At 51.4% G+C, this 26,981-nt stretch overlaps 1 protein-coding gene across 1 annotated transcript in view; it reads left to right on the forward strand.

The window, feature by feature from the left end:
* The window catches only part of RAP1A (RAP1A, member of RAS oncogene family), a 30,086-nt gene extending 12,349 nt beyond the window's left edge, over positions 1 to 17,737 (forward strand). The window contains exons 2-9 of the mRNA XM_014892344.2: positions 2,489 to 2,557; positions 5,823 to 5,906; positions 8,891 to 8,959; positions 9,686 to 9,742; positions 10,575 to 10,715; positions 12,898 to 13,041; positions 15,443 to 15,558; positions 17,012 to 17,737. Coding sequence (XP_014747830.1) covers positions 5,850 to 5,906; positions 8,891 to 8,959; positions 9,686 to 9,742; positions 10,575 to 10,715; positions 12,898 to 13,041; positions 15,443 to 15,529 — 555 coding nt within the window. The 5' untranslated portion in view covers positions 2,489 to 2,557; positions 5,823 to 5,849 and the 3' untranslated portion in view covers positions 15,530 to 15,558; positions 17,012 to 17,737. The remainder of the gene's footprint in view (positions 1 to 2,488; positions 2,558 to 5,822; positions 5,907 to 8,890; positions 8,960 to 9,685; positions 9,743 to 10,574; positions 10,716 to 12,897; positions 13,042 to 15,442; positions 15,559 to 17,011) is intronic.
* Positions 17,738 to 26,981: the final 9,244 nt, after the last annotated feature.

Here is a 26,981-nt window from a genome sequence, read left to right on the forward strand (position 1 = left end):
GAAAGGTGGAGGAGCTTTTCCCTGTACCAGGGAGTTTGAGTGCCTTGGAGAAGGGCCTTGCTTCGTGAGCAAGTGAGTCCACGGCATGATTTTATGAATTGGATAGAATCCTTGCTGACTGGCAGGGTAATGTGTGACAGTGTTTGCCCTGCTGCTCCTCGGGGGAGGGCTGTGGGATTTCCAGCCTAACCCCTTTCATTTGGGATGCACATCGCTGTTCCCAGCAGCTCCTGTAAGCATCGTGTAATTGATGGCAGCTTGGAGGAGCATTAGGGAAGTATTTCACGTGTTTGGACTTCATTGAGCAATGGAATATCCCTGAGCACGGGGTAGGACAAATGAGGGAGCACGTGCTGATGGAGCTGTCCTGGAGCAGCAGCTGGGCTGGTCCCAGCCAAGGGGACATCCTTGCCCTGGTGATTGCAGCCCTTGCTGCTGCATCATTCCCTCTGTTTGTTTGGATTCTCTCTTTTTTTTTTTTTTTTTTTTTTTTTTTTTTTTTTTTTTTTTTTTTTTTTTTGCTGTGGAGGGAAATGTGTCAGTTTAAGTGTGGTTTTGATCGCTGTAAATCTTCCCCTTGCAGAAGTGCTGGGTTTGGGTTTGTTTTGCCAACACGGCTCTGAGGAAAGGAGGGATTTTGGTAGAGTGTTGAGCAATGTTTAGTTGACACTTTAAAAAAAGAAAATCCACCCCTTTCCATGGCCTAGTTTATAGTAACTGAAAAAAAAAAAAAAAAACTGGCATGGAGAACAAGTTGAAAATCAAACAGGTTTGTTTATAGTAGCCACGATTCAGTATTTAACTGCCAGGATAAAAATAACCAGGACGTGTGGCTGCAGCATCCCAAGAATCTGCCTCTCATTTGGGAAATGGGAAGGGCAGGAGTGGCACAGCCAGCCCTGAGTGGAGGTGCTGGAGTTGACAGAGACATCTGTGCTTCTCTCCCGAGTGTGCACAGTGCTGACACTGCTTTTCCCTTGGAAACCTTCAATATTCCCCTGGTGAAAATCAGAGCAAGGGAGGTGGGAGTGATGAGCAAGCAAGGAGTTTCTCTCTTTATTTCTTCCTTAAAGGCAGGTGAGTGCTCCTTGCTCGCTGCTCCCTCCTGAGCCAGGGACAGCTTCTTCTGTCCCAGTGCATCCTCCTGGGGAAGAGCAGAGAGCAAAACCCCTCCAGATCACAGTGCACCTCGAGAGGCCACCCCACATTGTCTCTAGGAACTGCTGCTGTGGTTTCTGTGCTGCTCCTTTCTGTGCCTCACTTCTTTCTGTTCCTTTTCTCTCACCCTCATTTAAACTCGGGCTGTGCTGTTGGGTGCAAGTGCAGCCGGTGCTGCTGAGCCATGGTCTGCCTGCAGTCCTGCACCTCCACCAAAAATCTGGGAATGGCTTGGGCTGGAAGGGACCTCAGAGCCCCTGCAGTGCCACCCCTGCCATGGTGTGACACCTCCCACTGTCCCAGCTGCTCCAGCCCCAGTGTCCAGCCTGGCCCTGGATAATTCCAGGGGCAGCCACAGCTGCTCTGGGCACCTGTGCCAGGACTCCCCTCGCAGGGAGGAATCCCTTCCCAATATCCCATCCATCCCTGCCCTCTACACTCACTTTCTCTTACACTTGGAAAAATATTTGACAAGGATTATGAGAGCTTCCATTATCTGTTTTGAAACAGACTGTGACTGCAAGGTGACTCCAGAGCTGCTAAAAAGAAACATTTTCAAAAAACCAGCATACTAGGTTTTCATTTAAACTTCCTATGCTTCCAGAGGAACAATTGATTCTTTTTTTTAATCCCTTGAAAAGAAGAGATAAAGTGCTGAACCTGTAAAAGACAGGAGCCTTTGCCTGTCAGAGCAGCAGGGTGCAGCCAGTGCTGTGGTTTCTGTCTGAAGTACCAGTGCTGCTGCTGCTCAGGGTTACTGAGCACAGCACTGGGACACTGGAAGTGTTTGAGCTGCTGGAACTCTTGGACCAGGAGCCAGCAGTTCCTGGGGCAGGGGTTGGTGCTGCTGGGACTTGTTCTGCTCTCCAGGACTGCCACAGAATCCCAGAATGGTTTGGGTTGGAAGGGACCTTAAAGCTCATCTCGTTCCTGCACCCCCTGCCACAATCCTGATGGATTCCCTGCAGTAATTGTGCTTTGTAGGTGGTGCATTGGATTTTAGGATGGCAGTGCTGGCTGGCAGCAGATGAGTGATGGTTTTCCCCTGTAACATCAGCAGGACACTGTGCTGCCCTAAACCTTTCTCCTGTGTTTCTGGTAGTACTTTCTCTGCTAAGTTTTCATCTTCTAAAACTAATTGTGAGCTTGATGCAACCTCAAACATGTTTAGTTTGAGTCTGTCTTTAGTAAGTGAAGTGTTCCTTGGAATATTCCAGGGAGGAGAAGTCCACAGGAACAGGGTGACTTGGCTTAAGCACTACAGAGATGCTTTGCAAATGCTGAAACTTGAAAAACGATTGACTCTTTTTTTAATTCTTCTTTTTTTCAGTTCCTGTGGGGAGCCTGGAAGAACCTTCAGTAGAGCTGCTAACACTGATGAGAGATCTTTTATGCCAAGGTAGGAGTTTTTTTAGTGTTCTTATCATATTTTAAATGCAGTTTCTGTGAACATTGGAGTGGGTAATATGTAAGTGAAGTTCTTGCACTCACTGTCTTTCAGTGCTGTGTTTGCTTATTTTAGTTCATGCTTCTCTGTCCTCACCGCCCAAATTATAAACTTTTTGATGAGTTACTGAAACTTGTAAAAGAGCAGCTCATTTTTTGCATCAGGTTTCTGTCCTGGAGGGCCTCAGCCCTTGTCCCCACACCTCCCCCAGCCTCTGCCCAGCTGCTTGGGAAATACCCTGGGACTTTTGCCTCTTCCTGCCCTGTTCAGCCCCTGGGTTGCAGGAGGGTGAGGATGATTCCTTCAGAACAAAGGGAGCCACATTTCAGCTTGGATTTCCAGCTGTGTTTGAATCCTGTGGTCCTTCCCAGGTCCTTCCCTCTGCCTGCACTGCCTCTGGTCCCAGGGTAGAGCCCTTCCCTTTTCTGTCAGGAAGGAGCTGAGCAGCCTGGGGTGGATGAATGTGCATTTCTGCCCCTTCCTGGGCAGCGTTGGTGCCAGCAGAGCAGAGATGTTGCTGTTAAAGAATGCAGAGCACCGATGGATTCCCGTGTATCAGGTGTTTGATGGTTTAGAAGCAGTTTTTTTGTGATTCTGGGTGAAGGATCTGTGGTTTATCAGCCTGTAGTGCTTTGGAGAGTGCTGGAATGGCCCAGGGAGCTGCAGCCAGGGCAGGGCTGGGCTGGGCTGACACTCGAGCTCTGTGCCTGGGAAAAGGGAGACACACTCAGCTCTGGCTTCAGCTCTGCCCCACAGCACTGAGAACCAATGAGACCAGTTTCACAACATTCCCACTCAATCTTTCTTGCACTCTTCAGTGATCATACTCTTCTCTTGACTCTAAAGGAACACTTAACACCCATAATTCAATTCCATTTGGAAATGGAGCCGTTGCTTCACAGCATGTGACTCCACTGCAGAGAGCTCTGGATGGAAATGAATGCTGCTGTGTCTGACTGTATTTAGGTGGGCTTCAACAGTTGCCAAATGAAAAGTTGGCTGGGATGCAGCATAGTAATTTCTTGAGCACTCTATTCATGTTGTATAAACAGATAACATTAACATACTTGTGAAAGAGCTGCAAGATAATTAAGGCATGTGGAGTTTACAGTAATAAGGCTCGTGCCTTTCAGGATCTGGTTTCCTGTTGCACCTGAAAAAAAAAAATCAGCAAATACTGTAGAGAAGAAATGAGAAGTTAGTCTTGTACTGCTCCCAGGTTAAACTTTCCCACAAGTATTTTCTACTATAAATAAGAAGTGAAATAGTTCACAGCTAAATTTAACCCTTAGCTTGATTGCTTTCTGGGTTTTCTTCAGTGGAGCTGACTGTGAAACTGTATGAAAATGAAGACAAACTGGATCAATAAGTTGCATTTATGCTTTATAAAAAATGTATCAGCTTTTAATTTCTAGGGATTATCAAGGGGAAAATAATTGTTAATTGGAATTCACCTCTCCTTCCCATTCAAAATCGTGATTTTTAAAGACAGGAAGTGAATGTTACTTCTCAGGGAAATGGTCAAGCAGAAGAGCTCACAGTTCCCAGAATTTAGCCAGAACTGTTGTCAGTGTCCTGGAGTGCACAGACATTGCCTGCTCTGCTTTTAGGCACTTTCTGGAAAGCCCCTTTCAGTTTGACTTGATTTCACAATTTGCAGTTAGGCAACTGCAGCTCACATGGGCTTCAAGAGTTGAAGAAAAACTTCCTGCAGGTGCTCAAAATGATGGGCTGCACTGATTGCCTGAGCCTTGCTCCTCTCCAGGGCTTGGGTGAGGGAAGGGCAGCTTGGCTGTGGCTGCACAGAGCCTCAGCACAGGCAAGTCCTTTCTTTCTGTCACTCTGGCTTAGAAATGAGTGTAAAGTTGTGCTAAACCGACCACAGAAATTTGTGTGTCTCTGTCCAGCTGCACGTGGGATTCTCGGATTTTTGTTTAAACCCGTACCTGGGGGACATTCAGCCCATGAAGCAGGCTGAGGGTGGGCTGGGGGGATATTTGGGGAGGGTCCCAGTTCAGCTGGCACTGGTGGGGGGGCAGCAGCACATGGGGCTCCTCTTGGCTCCTTCACATCTTCCCCTTGGGAGGTGAAATGACAGAAGAGAACCTGTCCCGATTTACTGATTACATAAACTTGAGACACAGGTCGTGTGAGTTGTCCACATTTCAAAGCTAACAATGCAATAAATAAAAACCCCCCAGTTCTTCACGGGCTCGTTCACGCAGCCGACAAGGTGCTGCATTTCTCTGTCAGAGCCCTTGGAAGGCGTTTCTATTGTCGAAGGCTGTATCCAGTGAGCCATAAATCCTGTGGCAGCGTTGGTTTGGAGTGCTCGGGGCTGCCCGGCTCCGGCGCTGTGTGTGCAGCCTTACTTGGGAAGGAAGCGCCTGCCCGCACAGGGGACAGTGCTGAGCTCATGGCTTGGGACAGCCCAGCCTGGCTGCTCGTGTAAACACCGTGGGAAGTGTTTATCACCAGCTCTGTCATTCGCCTTATTTGTCGGGGAATCTCGAGGAGAACGAGAAGTTTTCTGGTGCTGCGTAGTGGTTGAGGGAGTTGTGAGATTTCCATAAAAAGGCAGAGTCTGTGCTGGGCGAGCAGAGCTCTGCCTTGGCAGCCGTGAGCTGGGCCTGACCTTTTCCAGAGAGAAAGCACTGACCTAAATCCCTCCCTGCTGGGGGTGGAGGGGAGAAGGAAACCTCTTCACTTGCTTCTTTCGGATCTGATTTTTCTTGTCCCGTGCTGTGCTTTGAGCCGTGAAATGCTGAGGAAGCAGAGGACGGGCAGTGACAGCTCGTGGGACGGGCTCTGTGTGTGTCCCACGCTGTGTCCCTCCTCTTCCTCTCCGAGCACTGCCAGGATCCAGCTCTGGCCATTTCCTGTAACCTGGGGCTGCTCGAGTGGCCTCCTCAACACGAGTGTTAGGTGGAAAAATGAAACCCAGAGCTGTCAATAAAGGTGTTCTCATTGATTGGGATTGGGTGAAGGGGGAGTGCTGCTGCTTCCAGGACACAGTCCCAGCTCTGTGATTTTGCTGCTGCTTCCAGGACACAGTCCCAGCTCTGTGATTTGAGTGCTGCTTCCAGGACACAGTCCCAGCTCTGTGATTTGAGTGCTGCTTCCAGGACAGAGTCCCAGCTCTGTGATTTGAGTGCTGCTTCCAGGACAGAGTCCCAGCTCTGTGTTTAATCGCTGTTTTTTCTCTCCTGCCCTGCAGGTCGTTGCTCTCTGAACAGACCACACCATGCGTGAGTACAAGCTGGTGGTCCTTGGTTCAGGAGGTGTGGGCAAATCTGCTCTGGTGAGTCTGGGGAAGCAGCTCTGACCATACCCAGCCCTCCAGCCTGCCTGGCTCCCTGCACACCAGCTTTACTGGTGCTTTGGGGAATTTGTGGGACCTCTGATACATGCCAGGACTTCCATGTAACCGCTGTGACACTGCTGAGGGGAGGGGTGTCCTGCTTTAGGAGAGGTGATTAATTGCTGGTAATTAGTGTGTCATGTCTGCTTCCTGCATGGCTGTCGTGTTGTACGTGGCTGAATTTCTGTGTGAGTGTTAAACCCCAGCCAGCAGTGGCACAGCAAGAGAAGCCTGGCTGGAATCAGTCACAGAATTTGGGGTTCACCTCCGAGGCTGAGCGTTCTCCATGCCCAGTGAGCACCTGGGAATGCACCTGCAGCCTGTGCAGGGAGGGAGGAGCAGGCTGGTGACACTTGGCACTCCTGAAGTGCCTGCCTTGTTCCTGAGGAGGGGTTTCCCCAGCACAGTCGATAGCAGAGCACTGTGACAGAGACTCGTGTCACCCATTTATCACTCACCAGTCAAGCAGCTCTCCAGCACAGAGGCGAAGAACTGGTCAAGTGTGAAGTTATCAACAACAAGGAGCTGCAGTGTTCCTTGTCACAGACGTGATCCTGGCTGAGCAGCCCTTCCTGCCCTGCCTCCTTTATCCTGCTGCTGCAGCCAGCTGATAATCCTGGGCAGTCACCTGCAGAATCCCAGGGAACAGGAGAAGTTATTTACCCGTGTATCAAATTTGATGCGTTCTTTCAGCAATCCCATCCTAATCACTACAAGATGTTTACAGGGTGTAATTTTTTTACAAGCTTCCACAGCAATTTAAGCAATCTGTATTACTTTTTCCATCAGCACTTCCCTGCTCAGCTTAATTTTCTTGTCACACTGAAAGACTGATTGGATGAAATGGGACATGAGTAGTATGCTGTAAATAAAAATTACTCAGCATCTGACATACCTGTATGTCCTTCTTTGTGATGTGAAGTCTGAGTCAGCACCATCACTGACCTTTCTAACAGCTGAAATGCAAATATTCAAATAGTCTGGTAAACAAAAGTTAAATTCCTTTTGACAGCCTGGGTGCTAAATCAGCATATTCGTAATTCATATGCAGCATGGATCCATTCTGTTTATTAGGAGCACAGAATGAGTGCCAATTAGCAGCTAGGAGTGGATAGCATTTAGCTTTCAGAGACTCTGTGTACTTATTTACAAGCATTAGCAAGGAGAGATTACAAGGTGGGATTTGAAATAATATGGGGGTCACTTTAAATTTCGTTCTTCCAACTGTATGAACTGACCTGTGCAACAAAGAGCCTGGTGTTCATTTGCACTCTGCTTGCCCTGGTGCAGATGACAATATGGGGTTGTTTCACTGCAGATCCTCCTCCTTGTTTTAACTCTTCTGTGCCAGCCCAGTGCTGGTGCAGCTTCTGGTGACAGTGGTGGAGTAGCAGAAAACCTTCCCAGTTATAAAGCCACAGCTGTTTAGCAGCTTGTGTTTCCTGTGCAGCAGTTTTATCCCATTTCTGAGGCTAAAGCTCTTCTGGAGTGGCAGTGGGTGACACAGTTCACAAAGCTGCCCAGTGGTGCAAAGTCTTACAGAGCACTGGAAACTGAAGTTGGGCTGCACTGCCCCAGCAGAGGGAAACTTCTGAAAGTCTTGGCACTGCACATAACCCAAAACCACCCCAGATTTGTAGCTTCTCCCTTGGCCTTCCTTTTCACGTGTAATAAATGAAAATAAGGCCGGCAGAGATGAAGAGTGTCACCTGCCAGCAGGGGTTGGCCAGGTCCTGGCAGGCAGGCTGAGCCCCCAGGCAGAGGGGACAGAGGTGACAGTGCTGATGTGAGCGTGTGGCACAGAGCTGCCTTCTCTGGGGAGCAGCTGTGCTGGAATACAGAAATCATCCTCGGGCACAGCCTGCAGCCCCACCTCTGGCTGTGGGTTATTGCTCATCTGACAGTGATCGTGTTCAGAGGGGTCTCACTGAGGGCTGTTCTGAGGTCTGGGACTCAGGCAGGTGGGAAAGCTGCTCAGTGTGACAAGAAAATGCTGGAGAAGCAGAGACCTCGTTCATCAGAGAGTAAAATGCACTTATTTAGTGATATAGAACCATTTGGAAATGAGGTAGTTGTGGCTTCTCAGATTTTCCTCACAAACTGGCAGAATTTGTGTATAAAACTTGTGAAAGGTTCAGTTGGAAAAAGATATTTGGAGTGTTTGTTGATTTTTCAAGAGACCAAATGACGGATCTGAGCTCTCAGTTTACAAACGAACACCACCTGGTTTTACAAGCATCACCCAAATCTCCAGGCACTGCTGTGCTGTTCTTCTGCACATTACTGTGGGTGCAAAGGGAGCAGGAGCTTTGCCTCCCAGAGGAGCAGGAGGAGTCTGTCCTGGCAGAAGCCAGGGCCCAGAGCTGGGTGCCAGGGTGGTCCCAGCTGGGTGCCAGGGTGGTCCCAGCTGGGTGGGAGGGCTGAGATGTGCAGTCAGTGGCTGCAGGGAAGGAAGAATTTCCCTTTTTCTCTGTGTGGACCCAGGGCTCCTCCTGCCGTGCTCTGCAGTGGCCCTGGCTCTGCAGCTCTGGCCTGATTTGGACTGAAATGTGGATTTCCCACGGTGCACAGGTTTGCCAGTGCTTCTGCTCAAATCTCAAGTCTTCTATATTTGGTGATTTTTATTCTTCTAAAGTCACAGGCAGTGGAGTAAAGGCATTTTTGAGGGTACCATCTTTTCTGACACGAGCAAGCAAACAGTTGAGGTGCAAATTGAGAACATGCTTGAATAATGTGATTTTAACAGAAAAGATACAAATTTTATTTTCAGAATTGCAACGTTATGTCTTTTACTCTGGTCCTCACTATTGACTTTTAACAGCAGAGCAGTTTTCCCGTTGTTACTTTTTCCTAAAGTGCTCTTGGTGAATGTCTCTGCCTGTGTTCAGCTCACTGAGGTTTTTTCTCCTTTCCTTTCTCCCCAGACTGTACAGTTCGTTCAGGGAATTTTTGTTGAAAAATATGACCCAACAATAGAAGACTCATACAGAAAGGTAAAAGAGCATCGTTTTTATTCCTTCCAAGTGCCACAGAGACTCTGCAGCTCTTGGGGCTGTTGTGGGTGCAGGGCTGGCACTGCTGAGCAGGAGTCCTTGCAGGATCCCTGGGCTCTTACGTAATCCCAGGCACAGAGCTGCTTTCTTCCCTGGCTGCATGTCAAGTGACCCATTGTTTGAGGGATTAGCAGAAATGTCACCAGCGTTAAAGGCACCAAAACATACACTAAAAACTTGTGACATTTGTGCCTGCGATAATTAAATTAAATTGTGGCGTGAGTTCTGCTGTTAAATTTATTTGACTTTCCTGGAATTACCCTCCTTGGATCCAAGACGTTTCTCAGTGAGTGGAAGATTTACAAAGTCTCACTGTGAGGATCCTGAAATATTTTGCATTTTCTTCTCTTCCTTATTTCCTTCTCCCCAAGCAGCAAAGAAAAAATTGAAGTTTTAAGGTGCTTTGATTTGTAAAAGTGGATTAAGTCGAGATATTTACAATCTCACTTAAGTTGAGATGTTTACAGTGAGCTGCTCATTTAAGCCTTGCTAATGAGGGGAGTCCTGGAGCTCATGGGCTGACCCAAGTGCCTGGTTTGGGGTGTAATGACTCCTCCAGCAGCCCTGGGCAGGTGCAGGTGCCTGCTGTGCAAACTGGGCTGAGCTGCTCTTGCCTGTCCCACTGCAGACAATTGAGTCTGAGCTGTTTGTTCCCTCTTTCCCCAGCAAGTGGAAGTAGACTGTCAGCAGTGTATGCTGGAGATCCTCGACACAGCAGGGACAGTAAGTGCCATTTCTTCATCTCATTGCTGTGGAGTTCCTTTGTTAGCAGTGATAATCCTGCCCGAGCAATAAAGCAGCTGCAGCGATTGCAATGGAAGGATTTGTTCAATAACCCAGCCCCGTGTGCTGAGTGCCCGCGGTGCCTCCTGTGCCATCCCCCACATCAGCATCCTGCCCTGGGAGGATTTTAGATGTCACCTTTGCCCGTGCCCAGCCTGCAGGGGCCCTGGCTGCTGCCAGCAGAGCCATCAGCTGTGTGGGGAGCTCCTCTGCAAACCCTGCAGGGCCAGGGAGCCTCCCTGCAGCCCTGGCACCTCCCTGGCTCTGCCTGTGCCTCAGGGCTGGGCTGGCCCCCTTGGCCCTGCCAGTGTCACCTGCAGCTGGCACAGCCCTGTCCCCCAGCACACAAACCTCTGGGGCTGGCAGCACATCCCAGCCCCAGCTGCTGCTCCCTGCACTTGGTTTTGTTGGGAGTTCTCACCAGCAGGAGCAGAAATTGTTGCTGTGTGGGTGTGGTGAAAGCCCTGTCCCTGCCCAGATGCTCTGCCCTGGCACCTCAGTGTCTGCAGAGATGCTTTTATTGCTCCTCCTCATCTTCTCTCCGTTTTTTCCAAGAAGCCCTTTATTAAGAGGAAATAAAAAACAACAAAGGGAAAGAGTGTTAATGCTATTATTCAATTTCCATGCTTCAGTGGCTTTCTGGGAGGGTAAATATGGAAATCCAGGCTGTGTGGCACTGTATTCTTGTCTCCAGTACAATAAAAGTATTCCTTTGGAACTGTTCATTAGCTGCATTCACCAGCTAATTGCTTTATCAAATCTCTGCTTGCAGGAGCAGTTCACAGCCATGAGGGATCTGTACATGAAGAATGGGCAGGGGTTTGCACTAGTTTATTCTATAACAGCACAGTCCACGTTCAACGACCTCCAGGACCTGCGGGAACAGATTCTACGGGTTAAGGACACTGAAGATGTGAGTGGGAAGTGTTTGGTTTTATTCCTGCAAATGGTGAAGAAGTGTTTGTCTCAAATGCCTGCATGTTTACATACAAAGCTTCTTTCAAGGAATATCCTTGGGTAGTGTTGATGAGCTTTCCAGAGCTGGTTGTTTTCAAACCGTGTGGTTTTCAGTGTTGTTGTTTGAGGCACAGCACCTGCTCAGGGCCATCACAGACCCAGATTTTCCCATGTCCTGGAAGCCTGAGTCTTTTGAAATGGTGGGAGTTGATTGAAAACAACATTACTTAAATTTTTCTCCTTTAAATTGCTTTCCAGGATTTGCATTTTCTTCTTTCTCTGTGCTTTATTTCCCTCCAAGTGAAGGAAGAACAGCAGTAAGGATGTTCAGGTGTCATGCACTGCAGACTGACAGGGGTTATTCCAGATGTGTGAGGGGGCAGTGGAACTTCAGAGCTGTTCCCAGGGCTCAGCCTGGAGTTCTCAGCTCTCAGTCACTCAGCAAAACCTGTCACCAAGGAGCTCACACAGTGAATGACCTAAACCATGAGGTGGAGTCTTGGTTTGGGTTGTTTCAAACCCTTTTTAGAATAAGGGAAGAGCTGTGGGGAGTTTGGTGTGTGACAGAAGGTGGGACAGGCTGCAGTGGCCCTGGGCCCCTCCTTGCTTTAGCAGGCTGAGTTATGCAAAACTGCTTTTCCTCGAGGAGGATTAGTGGGGTAAATCCCTGCTGGCAGATCCTGTGCTGTACCCTAAGCTGGGCAGGTTCATCCCCCAGCACACACTGCTGCTTTCCTTTGGATTCAGGGTGGGATTGCATCGTTAAAATGCAATTATTTCCTTCGTGTGGCACTTGTTGAACCCAAGCTTGAGAACCTCTAGAAGGTCTAAGGCACGTTTTGCTGTTAGGAAATGTCTCCTTTCTGTCTTCATATCAGAACATGCCTAAAGTCCCAGTACATAAATCATTACATTCCATCTGTGTGGAAGAGTTTCAGTTCCAACCTTCTACACCTAGCAGTAAATGATCAAAGGTAGTTGCTCACCAAACCCCATTTTTGGATAAACCATTAATAACTTTTGAAATAACCTTACACAGTTTCGTGTCTCTCAAACCTGTGCTGCTTACTCATCTCAGGATCCCTTTTTGCCCCATTATTTCACATCTTCATACACTTTAGTTTTTTGCTGAACATGTTCAAAACACATTTTCATGTTTCAGTATGAGAAAATTTCTCTTAACTGCCTAGAAAACTGCAAAGAGCAGGATATATACAGCTCTGTCTAGGCTGATAGAGTTGTAAATATCCTGTAGATCTGATTTCAAATGAGCTTTTTTTTTGCATTTGCTTCATCTGTACTGTGACTTCAGGTTCCTGATATAATAAGGAAAATTTATGTCTCAAAAATAAAAATAAGATCATTTTCTAAGGGATATGGCTGGGAGTTTTAAAGACAAAAATTAATCTTGAGTGTAATTGTGTCAGGAAGAGACCACAGATCCTAACAGTGGAGTAGATTGAAAACACACAGCGTGCTGTGAATTCCCAAGGGAGCAGGCAGTGATTTCTTTTCCAGCTGGAAAGGACTCGATTTCTGCTGAAAGAATGAAATGTTTGAGGAAATGGAGCGAGTGCACACCCTTATCAGCACTCTGTAGGGTTTTTTTTCTGCTCCTCAGTGTGAGGGAAACAGGAAATGGTGCTGGGCTGTGGCACTGTGCTGCTCTGGGGTGCCAGGGTGACAGAGCAGGGCCAGGTGTGCCCAGCCTCGCCTGGGGCAGCCCTGGGGCCACTCCTGTCCCTGTGCAGGGCTTGTGAGGGGACATTTTTGGGTGGTCTTTGCTCCCTTGAATCCCAGAGTGGTTTGGGTTGGAAGGGTCCTCAGAGCTCGTCTCTGGGCAGGGACAGGGACAGGGACAGGGACACTCCCAGGTGCTCCAAGCCCTGTCCAGGCTGCCCTGGGACACCTTTTCTTCCTGTTTGGGACATCCTGGAGGGCCACAGCTGTGACAGGCACTGCAGAGGGGCAGATGCCACTTCATCACTGTCTGCTGGCTTTTATTGGTTTGCATTTTCCCTGCTGCATTTTCCACACTACATTTTTTCCATCCTGCATTTCCCCCTCCTCGGTCTGAGAGCCCCAGCAGCACAGAGCTCTCTGCACATGGACCTGCTGATGGATCTCTCCCCCTGCAGGTTCCCATGATCCTGGTTGGCAATAAATGTGACCTGGAGGAAGAACGAGTGGTGGGCAAAGAGCAGGGGCAGAACTTAGCACGACAGTGGTGTAACTGTGCCTTTCTAGAATCGTCTGCAAAGTCGAAAATCAACGTAAATGAGGTAAGTGCCACCTGCTCTGTGTCTGCCCAGCATGAATGGGACATTAAAGCAGCACGTGTGTGTGACCTGGGGACATTCAGGATGATCCTGGACTCTCAGCCTAGGGACGGGTTGCCCTGCAGTGTATTTGGCATTTTCTGTGTATTTAGGTATTTAAAGTGTATTTGGCATTTTCTGTGTATTTAGGTGTATAAAGTGTATTTGGCATTTTCTGTCTGCCTGAAGGAGGTTTGCTCCCGTTTCTTGCAGAGGCAGGCTGAATTCCCAGGTCGGTGTTTGTGGCCTCTCTCAGGGGCCAGGAATGGCAGAGGGTCCTGAACACCCACTTGGGTGTCTTAGCTTGGATCAGCGTTATCTGGGAGGAATATCCTGTCGGGATAACTGCTGCCACTCCAAACGTGGGTGATGCCCCTTGTCCCCCTTGTCCTGGGTGGTGCTGGCTGCTGGTTTTGAAGCATTTTGCATTTTTGGCTGCAAGTGCCTCTCTGTGAACCCCCAGCTTGCTAAAACCGAGCCCAAACTCAGGCCTGAGCAGTTCCCTGAGTTTAACTGAGCCCCCTCTGCTCTGGGCTGCCTGGGGTTTTATTCTGTGCTGGGAATTATCTGCTGTGCCAGAGGCCAAGTTTCCAGGCACAAAAGCAAAGGTGACCCGTGCAGCAGGGCTGGGCTGGTGCCAGCAGATAAGTGGGCCCGTGCAGGGGGTGTGTGATAAGCAGGAGCTGCAGGATCTCGGCCTGGCAGGCAGCAGGATGTGCTGATGGGGCTGTGCACAGGGAACGGAGCTGCAGCTCCAGGAATTGCAGCTCCTGAGGCTGGGATCAGCCTGGCTGCAGTGCTCAGGGTCCAGCAGAGCTGCTGCCCCCAGGGATTTGTTTGTGTGTCTGAGCTGGACTAAAAGCGGGGCTGAAGCGAGGAAGGAGCAGCTCAGTGAGCAGCAGATCCCAGGGAAGGGGGCACAGCCTGGGCTCTGCTTTCCCACAGCCTGGGGTGCAGGAGGAGGGGTCCCAGCCCGGGGGAAGGGGGTTCTGGGGGGGCACAGCCGGGTGGGACCCCCTGATCCCCCATCCCTCATCCCCCATCCCTCATCCCCCATCCCTGATCCCCCATCCCTGCCCTGGAATCTGCTCTCCCTCTGTCCCTGCCAGGTCTGCAGCCTCAGTGGGGTCACATCAGAGACAGGAATGTGCTGATGTGGGAGAGGAGTTTCTGGTTTCCTTGTGATCTTCATTTCCTGGTGTCCTGCCAGTTGATATTTCCTAGTTGTGAGAAGCACAAAAGCTGAGGAAATCAAAGGGAGAATCTGTGAATGAGGCAGCTCAGTGCACTGGGAGTGTGTCCTGCTGGCTCCTGGGCTGGGGAAGCATTTGCATTCTTTTGGGGTTTATTCTTGCTTTCTTACTATTATTGGAGTTTCTAAATTTGTTAAAATCTAGGTGAAGAGTGGTGGATTCCTAGATGCATTTGCTGAATGTGAATCAAACCTTTCAGATAATAAGCTTTTAATCCAGAGTGAATCAAGTGTCCTTCTGGTGACCTCTGAGGTGCTCCTGCAGCACACTGCCTGATTTTAGGGATGGTGCCATTCCTGAAACCTTGTTGCAGATATCTGTACTCACAGTCAGTACCAGTACCGAAATAATCTCATTTATGAAAAAGGAAAATGTTAAATTTCAGTTGTTACAGTGTGTTATAAACTGTTCCTTTGTCTTCTGAATTTCTTTGGAATCAACAAGAATTTGTGATCTGTCAGCCACTCCAGGAAGGGGAAAAAATAAACAAGGACAAGGGTGGAGCCCTCTGAAGGTTGAAATATTTCTCCTCAATGCTGTGACCTAGCTCCAAGCATTTTTGCAAAGCTCATTTTGCTATAAATGGGTTGAGTCTTGCTGGGAAAACAACTCCCAGCAGCAGGGCTCACAAAAGCTCTGCAGCTGGCAGGGCCCTGCAGTGTCCCTGGTGGAAATGGCAGAGTTCAGGGCAGATGCTGGCAGGGACAGCCAGGGGCCAGGGATGCTCTGGGCAGGCTCTGCACACACCCCGGCCCGGGGGCACCACTGGCAAGGTGATCATGGGGACATTGTGCCTGTTTTTAAAAAATCCCGACTTTTCTCCCCCTTTCCCAAAGCAAGGAAATCGTTGCCATTTCTGCTGTGCTCTTCTGAAGGCCTTGCTGCTGATAAATTGAGTTTCCAGCTCCCTTATGTTCTGCACACTGATGGGAGCTTTGGGTTTCTTTCTTCCATGAGCAGCTGCTTGAGAAACATTTCATAAATTCAAGCAGTTTAATTGAATTTACACAATACAGCCACCAGGAAAGAGTTCTCAGCTCCCCAGCCTGCCTCAGTTTTCACAGCTTTTGTTTTATCACTTGGGTTTTGCAGCTTGTGTTTTTTATTTGCAGATCTTTTATGACCTGGTCAGACAGATAAATAGAAAAACACCAGTGGAAAAGAAGAAGCCTAAAAAGAAATCATGTCTGCTGCTTTAGACTCCCATCATGCAGCAGCTCTGAGCCAGGTAAGAGGTGTCTGAATCTTACCTGGGGCAGGTGAGCAGAGCCCAGCAGCTCCTGACAGAGCCCCCTTCCCTTGTGGAGTGTGACAGAGCAGGAATTTCCTTTTGACTCCTCTGGGTTCTCCCTCTGGCCTGTGACACCGAGCTCTGAGCCACCAGGGCTCACTTGGCTTCCTTTTTATCCTCTGGTAAACATTGGTGTCATTGCTGCCACTGCTGTCCCTGTGCTGGGAGCTCTGGGGACAATTACAAATTGCTTTGGGTGGGACATGGGTTTCGATGGCACAGAAATAAAAAACTGCCCACCAAAAAAAAAAAAAAAACAAACAAAACAAAACAAACATAAAAAACCCAAAACAAACCCAACCACGAAAAAACACAAAACCACGGCAAGGCTGGACAGAGCTATAAATAATCTTCCTGTGTATCTTGGCAGGGAACTCTGTGTGCTCACAGCTGTTCTGTCATGCTCCTGGAAGGAAGCAGCAGCTCTGCAGCTCCAGGTTTGGGACAGAAATGTCCCCATTTGGGGGCACAGAGGGGCAGAGTGCTGGCCCAGCTCTGTCACCTGCCTTTGTCACGCCAGGGGGGTGCTGGGGCACAGCAGAGCCTCTGCTCTGGGCTGTGTGGATGGGGCAGAGCAGCCCCGGGACAGGCTGGCAGCTCAGGAGGGTCCCAGGCTGGGTTCCTGGGGACAGGGGGCTCTGGAGTCGCTGCTGTCACCCCTGGGTGGCTCAGCAGGATGAGGGGCTGTGCAGGGGCTGCCCTCATGGATGAGCCTTGCAGGGTGCCAGAACACAGCAGGGCTGTGGGGAAACGTTGGCTTTAGGGAACTGAAGAGCCTTGAGAGCTTTTCCTCTTGCCCAGGTGGTCCCTCCTGCTCAGCCAGGATGGAATTCTGGAATTTGGCTTCCCCAGCCCGGGAGGAAGAAGAGATCTCTGCCCTGTCCCTCCCTGCCACATCCCTGAGCCCCAGCACAGGAACACTGGGAGCTGTGCAGGAGTTCCGTGCTCAGTCCCTGGAACCCCAGAATCCTGGGGTGCTTTGGCTTGGCAGGACCTTGGAGCTCATCCCCTTCCAGCCTCCAGCACCTCCCCAGCCCCCTCTGAATCGATCACAGTGGGATTGTGGCTCGGGAGGTCTCTGACCCTTCCCAAAATGCAGAAGATGAGATCCCCTGCCCCGGGCTGTGCTCCAGGGCTGAATCCAGAGCCCCTGGAGCCCTGCTGCTATCAGGGACTGGCAGGAGGGTGGCAGTTGTGTGGCCCTGCTCCGTGCCCTGATAAAACACAGCCTTGGGGGTTCCACTCCGTGCAATGTCCTGTTCCTGCCCCTGGAGTCAGCCCTGGGTTCTGGGGACAGGAGCTGCAGGCCCTGGAGGTCACAGATGCCATCAGCAGGGTGGGCAATGTCCCTCCATCCCCTCTCATTGCTCTTTGCTTCTGCTCGCTCCAGATTGCAGGAATGAAGAACTGTTGCCTACATGGAAAGTGCCAGCATTCCCAACTTCAGAACCTTCTGGAAATGAGTAACATATCGGAAGAAGCTTCTCCTGTTTTTTATATCCTGCGGGAAGAATTTAGATCTTAAAAAGTGGTTTGCACACAGTCCCTGGAAAATGCAGTTGCTCTGTGTATATCTCTTGGAAATTTAAGCCAATATTCCTCCTCCTTTGCAATAGCAATTAACAGATGTGAAAATAAATATCATTGACTCTAGCATATGATTATCCCAAGGAGCATGGATGCATTTCAAATGTTAGAGATTGCTATTATAATTAAAATTCATATTGACCATTTTATCATAATTTCTCCCCATCAAGCACTAAAAATGTTCCACTGTTATATTTTATATCTATAACTATAGATATATATTATCCAAAATTTCCCTTTGAACTCACTGCAACAAATAACTTTTTGAGTCATTGACTTCATTTTATATTTAAAAGTTATGGAATATCATTATTTTCATTCTGCCATTGTATTCTAATTAAAAATGTTTGTGCATAATGCTTTGGAAAAATGGGTCTTTTATAGGAAAAAAACTGGGATAACTGATTTCTATGGCTTTAAAAGCAAAAATATATAATATACTAAACCAACTCTAATATTGCTTCTTGTGTTTTACTGTCACAGATTAAATTACAGCTTTTATGAATGATTAAATTTTAGTACATTTTCATTTTGTTTCTGTGTTTTTGTTACCATTTCCAGCCCTCTCCCATGCTGGTGGACCAGGGGTTTTGCTGAGGTGCCCCCACCCCGTTCTGCTCCCCCTGTGTTTCATGTTCCCCTCCCAAAGGAAGCAGCAGCTCCTGTTTTCTCCTGGCTTTTTCACGATTGGATTGCTGCAGTTGTTTCCTCTGTGCAGTGACTGATGTGCACAGGGCTGGTTTCATTCCAGGGTCTGACTTGGATGATGATCCTGGGTTTCAAACCTGGATTTTGCTGGTGGTCCCTGCTCGGCTGAAGGAGTTTTTTATTTCATTTTGGGTTTGTTCCTTGCATTTTTTTAATTCCTGTTTGTTTCACAAAGTTCCAAGGAGCAGGATGTGAGGAGATGTGCGGGTGCTGCATCCTCCTGTGTGTGCAGGTCAGAGCCCCCTGGGACCCCAACCCCTCCTGGGGGATCTGCTGCTGCCTCCCTTCTGAGGAGGGGAGAACAGAAATGTTCACAGGGCAGAAACCTCAGCACAGGCCTCGTCCTGCACCTTCGGATGGGAAATGAAGTGTGACACATTCCTGCACCCCCTGGAGAGTTCATTGCAAACCAGGGGAGCAGGTTTGGTGAAGAAGTTTCTCTAAAACTCTGTTCCTGATGCAGCTGCTGGATTACAGAGATCCCAGTCCCTGGGACTGCAAACATCTGGATGATGTGACAACATCTGCCAGGCACCAGGACAAGAGCAGAGGCTGAGGCCGCTTGTCTGAAGCCACCTCGGCACCTCCTGTTCCTGGAGCAGCAGGAGCACGGCGTTCGCAGGTTGGTTTTCTCGATGGAATGTAAAAATATTTTAGTGATAAAGTCATTCCAATCAACGTGGTGGTCGCTGGATGTCTCTGGTGTAAACTGGGGCACAGAGTGGGGTGCAAATGGGATAGATGGGGATGGGGATGAGGATGGGTATGAGAATGGGGATGAGGATGGAGGGTGAGGATGGGGATGGGGATGAGGATGGGGATGGAGGATGTAGGATGTAGGATGAGAATGGAGATGAGGATGGGGATGGAGGATGAGGATGATGAGGATGGCAGAGCAGGCAGGTTGCCGTGGTTGCCGCTAGATGGGAGTGTGGGAGAGGCTCAGGGCTCCACTGACATCGCTCGAATTCGCAGATTTGCAGCCTGAACCCGGGTCCCACCCTCTCCTCTCCCCTCTGCCTCCCACAAGGCGCTCGTTTTCTCGCTGGATTTAAAAAAAAAAAAAAAGAAAGAAAGTTCTTCTTTAATGGATTTTTGCACAATAGCTGCCGTTCTGCCGGGTCCGGGTCAGACAGAAATGTCCTGCAGCACTCGCTGGTTAATGCCTCACTGGGTTCAGAATGAATGACTGCAGAGCGTCCTAAAAAAGGGGAAAAGAAAAACCTCCCAAAACCTCCCGGGTTGCTTTTGAACCCACATTTTGCTGTGAGCAAAGGGACACATTTAAAATGTCCCTGGAGCCACCAGCTCCTGTGTGAGCTGTGCACAAACCCCACCAGAGTCGCCGTGCTGCTCTCACCCTCCCAGCCTGTGCATCATTAACCTGTCTGATCTCAGTGCTTTCTAAAGGTTATTTTAAGTCATGTTTTCCCCTCCAGTGTGGGTTGGCACAGATGGTCCCACACGTCCTGGCTCACTGGGAGTTTTAATTGCAGGTTGTGGTGTTGTCCCAAACAAGTGACAGGGAGACCTCCCCAGGCTCTGAGTGCATTCCTGCCACTGCATCCTGCAGCCACCAGAGAAACTTGAAAATTCATCTTAAATTCATCATTAACCTTTGCAAAACCACCAGAACTAATGAATGTTTTCTTTATTTTGCCAGGACCAGGCACTGAGGAATGAAATTGGATTTTCCAGAGGTCCAGGTGCCACTTGGTGAATAACCAGCATGTGCTGGCTGGGGCTGAGCATCCTTCCAGTGTCCCTGGCAGGGGCTGAGCATCCTTCCCACCCCCCTGGCAGGGGCTGGGCTCTGGCTCTGGGTTCCCTGCAGCAGCTGGTCGGTGCTCTGGCCTTCGGCCACGGCTCTGTGTTTCCTCCTGGAAGGAAACTCCCCGAATTTGGAGACAAACCCTGTGCAGGAGGAGGAGGGAGAGGAGCAGGAGTGGGGGGCTCTGGGCTCAGTAGCCCCCAGCCAGGGTTCATTAGCCAATGGTGCAGGCTCCAGCAGCCCTGGCACAGCTCGGGCACTGTGGCTGCTCCTGCCTGGGGCTGAGCTCTCCTGCTCAGTCACTCCCTAATTCCAGGGCAATGGGAAACACTGTTTGTGTTATCCTGGGACTGAACCCAGCCTTTTCTGCTCGCTTTGCAGGAGGCTGCACAGGAGGAAGCTCTGAGACCCCCACCCCAGTATCCTGTGTCCCTCAGCTCCAGCAGGATCCTCCCCAGGGGGAGCAGCACCAGGGGAAGTCGGAATCATTTGCCAGAGATTTTGGACAAGTGGGGAGCAGAGCTGGAGGTGCAGCCTTTGCTGGATTTGGAGATGCCCATCCTGGCTCGACCCTGGCTGGCCCTGGGCCCTCAGGGCTTGCAGAGATGAGCCCATTTCCCCCAGCACGGGCCCTGGCAGATCCCTGAGCTCAGACATCCCCGGCATTTTCCTCGGGAGGCAGCGATGCTGCAGCCCCAGAGCTGCTGGCACGGCAGCAGCTCCAGGGCACAAGGAACTCGTTGTGCAGGGCAGGCAGGCAGGCAGGGAGGGAGGGAGGATGCTCTGAGTGCCCAGCCCGGCCCAGCTGCCAGATCCACCCCAAAGCCACCCCACAAAGGCCAAATTCAGGGCTGGGAGCGGCTCCCTGGCTGGGACACTGGAGCTTTATGGAGCCTCTGGCAGGGGTGAGGCCCCTGTGCCCATCGGGGCTGCTGCCAGCACCCCCCATTCCCATTTAGTGTGGAAATGAGAAATGTCAAGCTGCTGTGTCAGTTCAGCTTAAATTCACAGGAGGAATCATTTGATTTGAAGCAGTTTATGTTATTAAATATGACTGCACAGGAGCCCCTGCAGGATAATCCTGAGTGATAAATGATGTTTGAAATGAGGGAGACCCGAGCAGCTCCAGCTCCAGGCCCGGATTAATCTGCAGGAGCAGGGGAAGGCACGGGGAGCAAAGGGCAGGGCTGGCTGTGGCAGAGCAGCAGCTCCAGCTGCAGCACCACTGGAGCCCAGCACGAATGGAGGAGCCTCAGTGACAGCCCAGGAAGGTCCCAAACCCCTGCAGGTGGCACTGGGGACACGGGGCACACCTGGGGGACAGCTGGAATTGGTCTCACAGGGCTTCTCCAGCCTCAGTGGTTCTGACAAGTGAGGAACCAACCCTTGCACACCTGAGGGTTTCTGCCCTGTCCGTGCACCTTGGTCAGCTCACCCTCGATATTGCCCAGGGCAGGAGCACCAAAATTTGGCAAGAAACCTCAATGGCAAACAGGAGCCAGTTGTCCAGGGATCCCAGTGGGAACAAGGAAAGCATCCACCCCCCCAAGGTCTCAGGAGTGCCCAGGGATGGATTCCAGCTAAAGGAGCCTCGGGCTGGGCTCCCTCAGACCCCTGTGCCAGGAGGTGAGCCCAGCTCGTTCAGGTGTCAGGAGCAGGACCCGGAGCTGCTGCCCTGCCGAGCTCAGGCTGTTCCTCCACTGGAGCCGGGGCTGATGAGCAGCCAGCAGGCAGCTCTTGGCCCTTTCCTTCTGAAACAATCAGCGTTCAGGGCTTGACTGAGAAGGATTTGGTGTGAGATAAGCTTCCCAGAGCGGGGCCAGGGCTGAAGTAATAATGGAATAAGTGTGAGGTGGTGAAGGAGGCACGTCAGGATGAGTCAGAGCAAAAGCTGCTCCTGGGCAGGAGGGAAAAGGCTCCTGGGTGTCTCCCCTGTGGGACCGAGCCCCTCGAGCTGCCAGAAGCAGATTTTGGGGGTCAAGACCAGGGATGGAGCTCTCTGGGGGCTGTGTTTGGGGGAAGAGCTCCCCAAGTGCTGCCGTGGGTGCTTGGCCCGGGGCTGGGCTCCTGCTGCCCTCGGGGCTGGGTTCTGCTCTGTGCCAGGGCAGGGACAGGCAGGGAGGGAGGGACAGCACCCAGAGCTGGGGCTGGGGCTGGGGCTGGGGCCGTCCCCTGCCAGGCTGGGATTGATTTGTCACTGCTGGGAGCTGAACATTCCTGACAGACTTGGGGCTGTGCTGTTGGATTTCCCACTTCTTTTAATTTTTTACCAGTTTGTTTGGTTCTGCTCCCAGCAGAGGCAGCTCCACGGGAAGGAAAAGAAGTGGAGTGTTTATTTTTAGAAAGTGCCAAAAGAGTTCAACCCAAGGCAAATACAATTACTTCAGGTTGTGCACAGGCTCTGAGAAGCTGCACAGAAATAATTTCCAAATGGGAAATGCCCTAAAACCCAGCAGCACGGAGGCAGGGGGGGATGAGAGCATCACTGAGGGCTTTGAGGAGCACATTTCACCCCAGGGGAAGAGCAGGGGGAGGAACCAGGGCTGGAGGGTCCCTTCCAGCCCAGATCCTCGATCCATGGATGCTGAGGGGTGGGAGGTGACCCCTGGACCCCCATCCCAGCCCTGCCCTGGCTCAGGGGAGCCCCCCCAGCTCTCCCAGCCTGTCCCCATCCTCTGGGATGTTCTCCTGCTCCATCCCCCATTCCTGGCCCAGTTTTGGGGCATCCACAGCCCCAGGCTTTCCCTGGGCTGTCGGTGGAGCCCTGGAGGCTGGGCAGGGGTGGCAGGAGCTCCTGGCTCTGAGCTTTCACTGTAATTAAGTGAACAAGAGACTGAGCTAAATCTCAGCTCCTCTGGCTCTGCCTGAGCCAACACAAAGAGGAGAAAAGGCTGAACCAGACAATTAAAACAAGCAATAAAAGTGCACACAGTCCTGCAATGGTTTTTCCTTGACACGCTCGCCCCCAACAAGTGCCACATGTCCTGTGTATAAATAGCAGCTGCCCAGACTTGCTTAATCATCCCATTGTTGCTTTATAATATTAATTAAACATTCCTCTGGGATTGTTTGCATCCTAATTAAGCAGGGGAACTTACAAAAGACAGTGAAGAAACCAAACAAGTGCGTTCTGGGGGTGCAATTTTGCTAAACCCTGTGCAACTGTGTTTAAAAAGCCCCGTTAAAATGGCAGGGCTGTGGTTTAAAATGTTTTTAAGAGCCACCAGTGCCAGGGAGTGTTTGATTCACGGTGCTGGGGGGATGAGGAGCAGCTCAGGCTGCTCGGCTGAGGGGAGCCCAGGCTCTGCAGGGATGAGCATCCCCCAGCAGTGCCACAGGAGCACATGGGCCCTGGCAGGACCCCGCTGTCAAAGGGACAATGAATCCACAGTGAATCCTCACGGGGGATGCAGGGACACAGGGACCCGCTGGGATCCCTCCAGGGCATCCCTGCTCCCACCCAGGGATCCCCCAAATCCTGCCCAGCCGGGGCTGAGCTGGCTGGGACACAGCTGGGGACACCCCACGGCTGTGACAATGTTTAATGGCACTGACCAGAGGAGCCTTTCCCAAGGGACAGGTGCCCAGGTGCCCTGGCCTGGGGGCTGGGGCTCGTCCTCCCCTCCCCTCCTTCCATGGAAGACTCGAGCACATTGTTCCTGGCTATGCACCCTGCAGGGATGTGCTGTGAATTACTTCCCAAATTATGTGAGTAATTAAAATCAATGAGAGGGTATCCTGTTAAATAACGTAATTAGATGAGCACAGCAGCGAGATGAGTGCAATGGTGTTTTTGTTCTCCTGCCTGGAGACAGCTTTTAACTCTTTCCCTCTTGTCTTTTCCCCGGGAAGGGCAGGGCAGGGCGGGCAGGGCTCCCCTGGGTCCTGCCTGCTGCAGCCATGGCCGAGGTTTTACCAGGAAAACTCCTCTGGCTGCTCCCTCCAGAGTTCTCCCAGCCCTGCATCCCTTTCACCATCCCTGGGTTACGTGGGGGACTCTGGCAGTGCCCCAAACCTGAAAGCCACGAGCACCTGAAACTCTGGGAATACAGAGCTGCCTTTGAATCCACATCAGCCTGAGAAAAGGCAGAGGAAACCACCAAAGGTCCCTCCTGCACTGACCTGTGAGCAGTGAAATGGGAATTCCATGCAATGAAATGGGAATTCCATGCAATGAAATGGGAATTACCTGCTGTGCACAATGAATGTCTGAGCCTTCAGTCCCTGCAGGTCCTGCCTGGGCCATTCCCAGGGAGATTTCAGCTCACACTGATGGGGTGGCTCTGGTGCTGTGCTGGAGCCACCAGTGCCACTGTGACCCCTGAGCCATCCCTGCTCCATCCCTGCTCCCCAGCCGAGGAAGAGGAGCAGGAATTGCCTGCAGGCTGCTGGAGGAAGCTGCAGGTTTGGCTGTCCCAGGGTGTCTTATCCTGCCCATCTCTGAGTGATTTACAGCTGCCATAAAACCTCTGTGCTGTGAGGACTTTTGCTCGACTTTCCTGGCAGTGCAGCTTATCTCCAGAGAATTTCCCAATACTCTGTAGCTGCAAATAGAATGTTTCTCCCTTTCCTCTTGGGAACAAATAAGAATTCCTCGCAGGAATATCTGTGTTATTTGCCTCTTTAAGGCAAATTCCGTGCAAAGCTCCGACCATCCCACCATGACATCACAGACGCGTTTGAAACCCAGGTGAGCAGCACACGGAGAGTTCCCCTCTTGAATTATTTCAAACCCAGAGGGCCCAGTCTCCCCTTTTTCCAAGCAGAGCTCAATTCAGGGCACAGGAAACTCAGCACAAAGCCGAGCCTGAATCGTTTCCACTCCATTAGCATGAGCACATGCAGATCAGGCAGCTGCAGCATAAACGCCTGGCTGGCTGCCTTGGGGTGCCAGCCCCGGTAATTGGGCTGGAACTGAAAGAGGAGGAGGAGGAGGAAGCTCTGAGCAGGTACCTCGGCAGAGCTGAGCCACCCCAGGGTGGAGCAGCACCCCCAGACTGAGCCTGACCTGGGCAAGGAACACTCTGGGCTCTGCAGGAACCCCAGTGCTGCTGTTGGCTTCTTATGGGAGAGGCAGACACCAGGACCCCAGGTGCCCAGGTCCCCAGGACCCCAGATCTCCAGGTCCCCAGATCCCCAGGTCCCCAGGTGCTCAGATCCCCAGATCCCCAGGTGCCCAGATCTCCAGATCCCCAGGTCCCCAGGTGCCCAGATCCCCAGGTCCCCAGGTGCCCAGGTCCCCAGATCTCCAGATCCCCAGGTGCCCAGATCCCCAGGTGCCCAGATCTCCAGATCCCCAGGTCCCCAGGTGAAGCCACAGGTGCCCTCACACCCTCCCAGGCAGGAATTCCTTCCCAGTTTCCCATCTCACACTGCTCTCTCCCAGTTCAGAGCCACTGTCCTTGTCCTGGGGACACAAGCATAGCTGGAGCCCGTGCCAGGGCCAAAGGGAAGCACTCCAGGACTGGCAGCCCTGCTTGCCTTTCCTCCTGCCCTGCAGCAGCCCAAGGAGCCCCATCTCATTGTCAGAAGAATAAGCTGTGAAATGGTTTTGCAAATCAAGGCTTTTTAATTAGAGGCACACTTGGGAGCCTTCTGGAGGCCATCTGGCCAGGAGAGCAGGGTGTGGGCAGCAGGGAGAGCCAGGGAGGAGCAGCTCCTGGAACAGCTCTCCATTAATGAAGAGCTAAATCCTCTCTGTGCTTTGAGCCACGCGGGGCAGAGGCGGCACTGCCCCATCCCAGCCATGGGGCTCTGCAAACTCCGGGAAGTGCTGCTCATCCTGGGGGAGACTGACTGGGATTTCCTATAAACCCAGGCAAGCTGATGGGGAGCCTGCTCCTGTCATTATTGTCCCGTGGCTGGGATTAGCCACTCGTGTCAGCCGTGCAGAACACAGCCAGGGCCTCGTTACACACTGCCATGTGCTAATTAGGTGGGTTTCATACTTAATAATGGAGAACAATTTCGTGGCAGTTTCATGAAGGATAAAAAAAAAGAAGAGCAAAAGCCATTATAATTTCAGGAAAAGTCCCTGGAGAAGTGAAATGGTAATTCACAAATCCAACTCTGATCTATTAGCAGATCCTTCTCTGAAGACTAAATTAGGGAGGATGTCTGGCTTGGGTGATATTCTTTATTATTTGAATGTCTATAAAGAATATTTATTAAATATTTTTTTGCTCTTAAGAACTTCGAGACTCAGCTACATTTTCTCGCTCTTTCCAAGCATTTCAAGCCTAGACCACACTGGATTTGTCACTGCAAGCACCCTGGAAAATCCTATTTTAATGCAAAGCATCCTTTGAAGATACACTTAACAGGCAGAGAGAATTTCAAACCACGTTGGGCATTTGGTCAGCTGCCCATGCAAAGTGCCCTGCTGGGGATCTGATGCTTTGGAAAAGGAACAAATTAAGGAACGCCCAGGCCCTCTGTCCTCAGGTGTTGCTGCTCTGCCGTGCCCTGGGAGGTGTCCTGGGCAGTGCTGGCCTGAGCACCAGCGTTTGGGTGGGAAAGGAACAAGTGGGAGGCAGCTGGGGCCGAGAGCTGCCCTTCCCAGAGGGAGCAGAACAATGGAAGCTGCAGAGCTCCTCCCTGGAGCGGGGCCAGCGCCAGCAGCTGAGCCCAGCAGCTCGGGGGCAGCAGCTGGGGCAGGGGGGACACAAGAGCTGCTCCTCCAGAAAAACCTGCAGGGCTCTGGAGAGGCCCCAGGGATGGGGGAGCAGCCCCTGACAGCTGGGCTGGGCTGGGCTGGGCTGGGCTGGGCTGGTGGGAAGAAATGGGGGTGAGCCTTGGGAATGGGGTGAGCCTTGGGAATGGGGGGGAGCCTTGGGAATGGGGTGAGCCTTGGGAATGGGGGGGAGCCTTGGGAACTGCCTTTCCCACAGAGGGTGCCCCTGTGCACTCTGGGCTGCAGTTCCCTGTCCCGCACACTCCCGGCCTGCAGAAATCCCCTCCCATCCCAAATGTCACCGTGGCCACGGTGTGTCACCTCAGCCTGGCCTCACCACTGCCCAGCACACCTGAGGGCAGTGCCAGGGACGAGCTCTCACCGTCCTGGGCAAATCCCCACCCAGCACAGGGCTCCTGTGCCCTGGCTCAGCCTCGGGTGCCAATGGGGCAGGTCTGGGGTGAGCTCCTGGCCATGGGGGTGCCCCAGGGCTCTGGGCTGGGACCCCCAGGCTGTGCCTGGGCTGAGCCCACTGGGGACTCTCCGGGGACTGAGGCTGCTGCAGGAAAAGCTGCTCCTCTCCCTGGAAAACTGCTCTTTGCTGACCCTCTGGAAAGGAGC

This window comes from Sturnus vulgaris, chromosome 29 (genome assembly GCF_052056855.1).
Source record: "Sturnus vulgaris isolate bStuVul1 chromosome 29, bStuVul1.hap1, whole genome shotgun sequence".
In the NCBI taxonomy this organism is placed as follows: domain Eukaryota; kingdom Metazoa; phylum Chordata; class Aves; order Passeriformes; family Sturnidae; genus Sturnus; species Sturnus vulgaris.